Source organism: Nanorana parkeri, unplaced genomic scaffold (assembly GCF_000935625.1).
Source record: "Nanorana parkeri isolate BGI_ZX_2015 unplaced genomic scaffold, ASM93562v1 scaffold306, whole genome shotgun sequence".
NCBI lineage: Eukaryota > Metazoa > Chordata > Amphibia > Anura > Dicroglossidae > Nanorana > Nanorana parkeri.
This window is the reverse complement of record NW_017306574.1, coordinates 1,437,725-1,446,530: the sequence shown is the minus strand read 5'-3', so window position 1 is coordinate 1,446,530 and position 8,806 is coordinate 1,437,725. Positions and strand designations below refer to the sequence as shown.

The following is an 8,806-nucleotide window of genomic DNA, read 5'->3' as shown; positions in this document are numbered from 1 at the left end:
CATTTGCAGAAAAGGATTCGGGTCTTTGGGACAAATGCCCGAAAATAGATGCCTCCTTAGCAAAGGTCTCTAAAAAGACAGATTTATCATTTGAAGATATGGGAGCATTGAAGGACCCGATGGACAGGAAGGCGGAGGCTTTGCTCAGAAAGGGATGGGAATCGGCAAGTGCTGGCTTCAAACCTGGTTTGGCCATTACTTGTGTGGCTAGGACGCTAGGGGTGTGGCTGAATCAGCTACAAGAACACCTGGAGTCTGGTACTGATCGGGATCAGTTGCTGGGTTCCCTCCCCGTGCTGAGCAAGGCAGCCGCATACATTGCGGACGCCTCGGCTGAGGCAGTTAGGTACTCTGCTCGAACTACGGCATTGATCAACTCCTCCAGGAGAGCTTTGTGGCTCAAAACTTGGTCAGGAGATGCATCCTCCAAGGCAAAGTTATGCGGGCTCCCTTTCAAAGGGGACTTGCTGTTTGGCCAGGAGTTGGAGGCGGTGTTGGATAAATCCGCAGACAAGAAGAAGGGCTTCCCGCTGCCGACCAAGCAGCAGGGGAACAAAATTTTACGTGGCCAAAGGGGTCAAAATTTCCGTAAAGAGAAGAGGGGATTTTATGGGAAGAAACAAGACCAATCCAAAGGGTGGGCTTTTAAAAAGGGGAAGTCAAAGAGTAATTTCCTCTTTCACCCCCCGCTGCAGCCCAACAAATTCCAATGACCGATTGCTCAGGGTGGGAGGAAGACTGGGGGAGTTCTTCCCGCTCTGGCGGCAACTGACCAGCAACAAATACATTTTGGAACTGGTTCAGATCGGTTACAAAATAGAGCTGACGGAACCGCCCCCGTCAAGGCTTCTGATTACTTCCCTGTCAAAGGACCGGAAGAAAGCAAAGGCAATGACAGCGGCTTTGCAAGATCTGCTGGACCAGGGGGTTATAGTGCGGGTACCCGTGTTGGAGGAGAAGAGAGGATTTTACTCCCACATCTTTTCCAGGATGAAGCCCTCAGGAAAGTGCAGACTGATACTCAATCTGCAGCCGCTGAACAGGGTGGTACTGTACAAAAGATTCCGTATGGAATCGATCTTTTCAATACGAGAGTTGCTGCCCCCAGGCTCTTTTCTAGCGACTATAGATCTGAGAGACGCGTATTTTCATATTGCAGTAAGAGAGTCGTCACAATACCTACTAAGGTTTGCAGTCCGGGGGCCTGCGGGGGTCCTGCACTTTCAATACAGGGCCCTGCCTTTCGGCCTTTCCTCTTCGCCTCGAATCTTTACCAAAGTGTTGGCAGAGACGCTGGCCCCACTGAGATCTCGGGGGGTAGGGGTCATTCCTTATTTGGACGACCTCTTGTTTTTCGCCCCATCAGAAATTGTACTCCAGCAAAAGCTGGAGTTAGCGATCCAACACTTGGAGAGTCTGGGTTGATTGGTGAACAGGGAAAAGTCATAACTGGTCCCCGCACAGACGGTAAAATGTTTTGGTTATTGGATCAATACCCAAGAAATGACCATTACTTTACCAGGGGAAAAAGTGTCAATGCTGGTGGAGGAAACGCTGAGGCTGAGACTGCAGGGCGCAGTATCAGTCAGGTCAGTGATGAGAGTGGTGGGGCTTATGACGTCCGCCATCCCAGCGGTTACCTGGGCGCAGTTCCATTCCAGAACCTTACAGAATTGGCTACTGATGGCCTGGGGAAGTCGACAAGAAGATCTAGACAAAACGGTCCACATCATGGAGGAGACCAAGCAATCCCTTCTGTGGTGGATGGACTGTCGAAACCTCTCAGTGGGCAGGCTGTGGTGCCAGCCTGCGCCGTTAGTAGTGACGACGGATGCCAGTGCCTGGGGATGGGGAGCCCATTGCCTGGAGCACATTTGGCAGGATACCTGGGAGCACACAGACAGAGTCAAGTCGTCAAACTGGAGAGAGCTGAAGGCGATAGGGCTAGCTCTCTGCCAGTTTCGAGATGTCTTAGTGGGCCGCCATGTAGCGGTGGCCTCGGACAATGCCGCGGTGGTAGCTTATATACACAAGCAGGGGGGCACGCGCTCGCATGGGCTAATGGCATTGGCGATGGAGATTCTGTCATGGGCAGAACGAAACCTCCTATCCCTGATGGCGAGACATATCAAAGGCAGCCTGAATGAGCTGGCAGACTCACTCAGCCGAACGGAGCTTCACAGATCCGAATGGGCTCTGAACGCAAGAACGTTTGCCTGGATCACCAGCTTGTGGGGCTGCCCGGAGGTGGACCTCTTTGCAGCCGCCAACAACAGGCAGGTGGAACCATTTTTTTCCCTCTCCAGGGACGACGGGGCTCTGGGGGTAGACGCTTTGGTGCACTCTTGGAGGTTCCGTTTGGGTTACGCATTTCCTCCACTACAGTTGATTCCGAATGTACTTTGGAAACTCAGAGGAGAGAGGCTGATGTTAATTTTGATAGCGCCATACTGGCGGAAGAGACTGACGACACTCCTAGAGCTTTGTGTGGAGGGGCCGCTGCTTCTTCCGCCGACGGCAGACTTGCTGGTACAGGGCACGGTGAAACACCCGCAAGTACAGTCTTTAAATTTAGCTGCGTGGCTTCTGAAAGGGAGGTGCTGATGAATAAAGGGTTATCCGCACAGGTCGTTTCCACATTGTTGCACAGTAGAAAACCGGTCACAGCTGCAATTTACCTGAAAGTGTGGAGAGTCTTTTCGAGCTGGTACAACAGCCAAGGTAGACCGATGGCCGACGCGGTGCCGTTGGTTTTAGATTTTCTACAGGGAGATCTGGAGAAGGGACTTTCCTGTAGTACACTGAAAGTACAGGTGACGGCTCTGTCTAATTTTGTGGCTATTAGACTGGCAGAGGAACCTCTCATAAAGAGGTTTATGCGAGCTGTAGTAAGAATGAAACCCCCAAGGAGTAAGGTGGTGCCAAATTGGGATCTCTCTGTGGTATTACAAGGGTTTCTCAAACAGCCTTTCGAACCCCTGGGGGAGTGCTCAATCCAGAACCTGACGGTGAAGACAGCCCTCTTGGTAGCATTAGTTTCTGCTTGGAGAGTGAGCGAGATTCAAGCCTTCTCCATGGCTGATCCGTACTGCACCATCATGGCAGATAAAATTGTTCTACGGCCAGACCCGGCTTTTTTGCCGAAGGTGGTGTCCACCTTCCACAGGACTCAGGAGGTGGTCATCCCTTCGTTTGCAACTAACCCTACCTCTGCTGGAGAAAAGGAATGGCGGGGCATTGACGTACGCAGGTGCGTCCTGGAGTACCTTAGGGTCACGAAACCGTGGAGACATTTGACGCGTCTCTTCGTAGTCTTTGGGGGTCCCACTAGAGGGAACAGGGCCACTAAAAGCATAATTGCTAGGTGGATTAAAATGGCCATAACTGAGATTTACAACGCTCAGGGCTTGGCATTGCCAGGGCCGCTCACGGCACACTCGACTAGAGCATGGGCAACTTCATGGGCAGAGCGTGCAGGGGCTACTCCAGACCAGATCTGCAGAGCAGCCACTTGGTCCAGTTTCCAGACCTTCGTCAGGCATTACAGGCTGGACCTTATGACCCAACAAGACCAGGCATTTGGCAGGAAGGTCCTGCAAGCTGTGGTCCCACCCTAGGAGGTAAGATTTGTCCTCACTGATCCTCTCATGGGCTGTCCTGGAAGATGACTGGGGAAAACATGAGTTGATTACCTGATAACTCTGTTTCCAGGAATCTTCCAGGACAGCAGATTCCCGCCCTTGGTTGGTAGCCAGGGGACATCCGTGACTGTATGATAGAGTGGAAACTTTGAAATGTTTGGTAGCCTTCGGTTCTAGAGGGTACTGAATTGGGATGGAAGGAGGGGTCTATTTATTTAAATGTGGTTGATGTGTTTCCTGTTGCAGGCAGGCGGAGCCTTATCTCATGGGCTGTCCTGGAAGATTCCTGGAAACAGAGTTATCAGGTAATCAACTCATGTTTTTTATTTTACCAGCGAAGAAAGCCTGTGAGTGATGTGGAAATGAAGGAAGACTCCTATTCAGAAGCATATCTTCCAGATGAAGACAAAGCAAGGCAAGGTAGTTAGCACAGCCTAACTGGCCAGACAGGAACTGGTTTATAGAAGGCAGCAGAGAGCCACCAAGAACTGCAGGGTATAAGAAGATAACAGCAACCAGTCCATGTATTCCACCTGGCAGAAGAGTTTAGATGTAAAGTTTACCTAGAAAAAAAATAATTTAAAAGACGCAACAAAAAATTTTTATATAAGTCTGGAGTCACTGCGTTACCTCTATAAATATCTATAGAAAACCTCAATGTGTGACTGCAACTGGCATTGATTCTATGTATCTTTCCTTCCTCCACCAAATCTAAAAGAAAGGTTTGGTTGGAGCTAAAGACGAATCAAGGTTTTTGTGCAAACACGTTTACTTACCTCCCAGGTCCTTGTGTAGCCCAAGTTCTGTAGCAAAGCAATGCTTTTAACTTTCCCAGGGATCACTTACCTACTAGACTATTATGGCGGAGTCTGAGTGTGTGTTCTGCCAAAACATTTTTTTTTGTGTTGTATAGAGTAGGGAAGGATACAAAAAAAACCCCCTTATTGCTGTCCAAGGCTCTGTTAGAGAAATTTCCCCTCACTTTCTCTGCCGATGACATCAGTTCAGTTCCACTGTACAGGAAGTGAGGGAAGATCTGAAAAGGGGACACGGAGAGAAATTGTTGCAGATTTTCCCTCACTTCCTTTCTGTAAAAGATTTGAAAAAATCTCCCTAAAGGAGGTTATATACACAGTTTGAATTTCGAATGAGCGTAATAGATTTCGGAACGTTTGTTCGACCTTCTAATCTCTGATGCAGTGAAATCGATAAGCGATTTCAACTGCAGAGACAACAAAATTTGAAGGAGCGTTTTGGAATTTTTTTTTTCAATTAAACAAAATCCTAACAGTCAGTGGCATAACAATAGCCATCGCAGCCTACGCGGTTGCTATGGGGCCTGAAGCTGGAAGGGGGCCACATTAAGGATTGCAGAAGTTGCTGTTGACCCTGTACCCCCTATGACATTTCCAATCAAGAACAGCTTACATGAGATGTACAGGAGGAAACTATGCAGACAGCTCTGCTGCTTCCTGTCCTTGATTTAAATTTTAAGGGTTTGCCATGGGGTCCTATCGAAAATTTTGCAATGGGGCCCAATGATCTGTAGTTACACCTCTGGTAACAATGGATGTGGTTTTTCTTTTGGGAAACTCCATTCATTCCAAAATGGAGTGTTCATAATCTGAGTCGACGTGTGACAATGAAACTGTCACAGGTCGGCTCATTAGATCGGGAAGTGAGCGAACGCATACCGTCGCTCGGTCACTTCTCGAGCTATCCGTGCAGAGAGCCGTGACTGTCACTCACGGCTCCCTGCAGGGATTGCCCCCCTCCCCTGTCCGATCCTCCAGCGCTGACTGGTGGAACGGACGAGGAGGGGGCGGGTACATCTGGCTCTGCCTCTAGATAGGCAGAGCCAGCTGTCACTCATGCAGCTGGGTGGATCCAGACAGCATTGAGCTGTAGCTCGCGGTATACTGAGCTTTGGGTGACGGGAGGACGCTAGCTTGTGTTCTCCCGTTAACCTTCGGAGAACTATGGGGAAAAGCACTGACCCCATAGTTCTCCTTTAAATGAAAACGAAAATCAAACAAGATTTGTAACAACAATCGCCAAGTCTCGGATGGCAATATCGAACATTCTGATGGCCCTGGTAGTTCCGCCACTTGGGGGGGCCCAGCGAGGAAGTGCACTGCCCGAGGGCCGCGGCCAGGGGGGGCCCGTCACCTGGTGGCGTCACATGCGGGGGCCCATGGCCCAGCGAGATTCGGTCCGGCGGCAGCAATGACCGCGTCCCGTCCCCCCCTCTCCCATTGCAGGTGGACTCGGCCGCCGGAAGCTCGTCTCCAAACAGCGTCGGGCTAAGGCAGAGGCGGAAGTACCGCCGGTGCGGGACCAAGCTAGCGCGCAAGGAGAGGAGGAGGGGGGCCCGCTAGTACCAGTGGCAGGACGGGGGAACGAATGTTGGGGGCGCAGGGGCGCCATCCGCTTGGCCGCCCTGCAAGTGAGGCAGAGAGCCACACACTGGGTCTAATTGTTCCACAGGCAGCGCTGGGGCCTCGGCCAGGAGCTTCCTGAATACACACCCCTGCTGCATGGTGTTCCAGCCTGGAGGACAGTTAGATAAGGTAAGTGATTTAATCTCTGTGCCTGTATGTTCTGTGAGTTTGTATAGCTGATGGAACTAATCTGCATTTCTGTATAAATTATTACTGGGAGTTGTAGTCCTCTATAGCTGGTGCCATTCTGCATTGCAGCAGTGCAGAATGGCATCAGCTATAGAGGACTACAAGTCCCAGCAATGCATTATAGTGGGCGGAGGGGGGGTGTTGGAGGTATTCTGCATAGCCGACTTTTATTATAATGCATTGCTGGGACTTGTAGTCCTGCACAGCTGGTGGTAATCTGCATTGCTGTATGATGATTATACAGCAATGCAGAATAGCTCCAACTGTGTAGGACTACAAGTCCCAGCCATGCATTATATTTTTAAGTAGGGATACACCACTGCCAATACTGGGCATTTTCACGAGTACTCATACTTGTGAAAATGCCCAGATACTAAACGCAGATACCGGTGTTCTGTCGAGAACGCCGACATAGTCTAATTTGCCGACCTCAGCATCTGCGCTTGCGCATAGACCAGTATTATCGAGGAAACCGGCATTTATTCACAAAGTATTTCATTAAAATCGTTAATTGTGACCGTTAATAATATTCCATCCTTCATTTACTGTCATGGACGGTATATTATTAATGGTCACAATTAACCATTATAGACGAATACTTTGTAAATAAATCCCGGTTTCCTCGTTAATCCCATCTGTGTCGTAAGCGCAGATACTGGGTCAGCGTTCTCGACAGAACACCGCACTAACATTTTAAACAAGCGGCTGCCTGATGTCCCGCGTTTGCTGGGGACCTCGGCAGCCTTCCTGTTAACCATGCGGTGCCATTGCGGTTAGGGGGGGCCTTCATGGTCTCTTGCACCGGGGCCCTGAAGGTTCTAGTTACGCCACTGCCTACGGAGGTTTGTTTGAAAAGCTTCCCATGTATACCCTCCTTAACAAAGGCCCACATAGTAGTTAAAACCTGAAAGAGGTTCTAATCTCTACCTACCCTATCCTAAACTAAACAAGAGGTTTGCTGATAGGGAGTTTTGGAGCCCCTCAAGCTATAACTTTAAGGATCCTGCTGGCAACTACACTCTACTGGTACAGCAGAACAACACAAAGACCAGTTTTACATGAATGTACCTTTTATCCTTCTGACATGGACATTGAACTTGCATATGTAAATTCAGCTTTAATAAACTGTTTCTCGACACAAAGTTCCAAGGCACAAATTACAGTACAAAAAATGGATTGCCATGATTACATCCAGGAAGCCAACACAACCCAAAATAGATTGTTATCTACGGCTATATAAATACGTAACAGGAAGGCTATAAACCCCAAAAAAGTTCACACTGCCAAATCATCTGAGCGGGCTTTGCTGCTAGTGCGGCTTGTCTTGCTCAAGCGCCGGCCGCTGTGGCAGTAGCCATTGGGCATGTGGTGTGGCGCAGAGTGGTTGGTCACCGGAGCATTTTGTGAATAGTTGATGTGGACGAACGGTCCTTGTCCGATGTCATCTTCAGTCTGGACCCTCTCGGTGGCAAAGTTAGCTGTGTTTTGTTGAGATGCAAGAGCATTGCTGAATGGGGTGGCAAACTTGCCTTTGCTAGTGTTTAGACATTGATTAAAATCGGGCGGAGGTGTACAGCTCTGGGAGCGGTGCTCTGGCTCTATAGTGGCCACCCTCAAGGCGTTTTGGCCACTTGGCGGTGGCCTAGTCAATTTCTGCTTGAGCCCCTTCCATGACAAATAGTAGAGTTCAACCAGGCTGAGTAGAAGTGAGAATGAGGCCACAGCCAACATGAAAACAATGAAAACGTTTTTCTCAGTTGGCCTGGATACATAGCAGTTTACGGGATGGGGGCAAGGTTTCCTCTTGCATATATAGAGGGTCTCCAAAAAGATTCCATACAGCATATATTGTCCAACGATGAAAGCTACCTCCATCACTGTGCGGATGAGAATGCTACACACGTATGTATTTAACAAGCTTCCTTGAAGCCTAATTTTCCCACTAATCTCATCCTTATAGGGAAGTTCTACTTTTTCTGGTGGGTACACTTTCTGGTGGTAGGTTGAGTCTCCACTCATGTCCTGCTTGGCTTTCATTTCCTCTTCCCTGAATTTTTTCTTTTCCTCCACCCTAATGGTGTGCATGGCGTGCCCCATGTATAGTAAGGATGGAGTGGACACAAAAATGATCTGGAGAACCCAGAATCTAATGTGGGAGATGGGGAATGCTTTGTCATAGCAGACGTTCTCACAACCGGGTTGGGTGGTGTCACACATGAAGTCCGATTTCTCATCTCCCCAGGAGGACTCTGCCGCAGTGCCGAGGACCAACATTCGGAAGATGAACAGTATAGTCAGCCATACTTTCCCCACCACTGTGGAATGCTTCTGTACTTCCTCCAAGAATTCCCCCAGGAAGGTCCAGTCACCCATGGCTCCTTGTCTTGGTCAGGCACTCTGTGAAGATTAGAAACATACACATATAACTAGAGGTGCACCGAAATGGAAATTTTAAAACCGAAATGAAACCGAAATAAAAAATTTTATCAGGCCCCAACCGGAAAAAAAATGAATTCATTTTTTTTCAAATTTTTT

General features: G+C 49.1%; 1 protein-coding gene across 1 annotated transcript in view; it reads right to left on the bottom strand.

Annotated features, from left to right (window-relative positions):
• Positions 1–7,426: 7,426 nt before the first annotated feature.
• Positions 7,427–8,806, bottom strand: part of GJA5 (gap junction protein alpha 5) — a 5,189-nt gene continuing 3,809 nt past the window's right edge. The window contains exon 2 of the mRNA XM_018557860.1: positions 7,427–8,668. Within this exon, the coding sequence (XP_018413362.1) occupies positions 7,547–8,644 (1,098 nt within the window). The 5' untranslated portion in view covers positions 8,645–8,668 and the 3' untranslated portion in view covers positions 7,427–7,546. The remainder of the gene's footprint in view (positions 8,669–8,806) is intronic.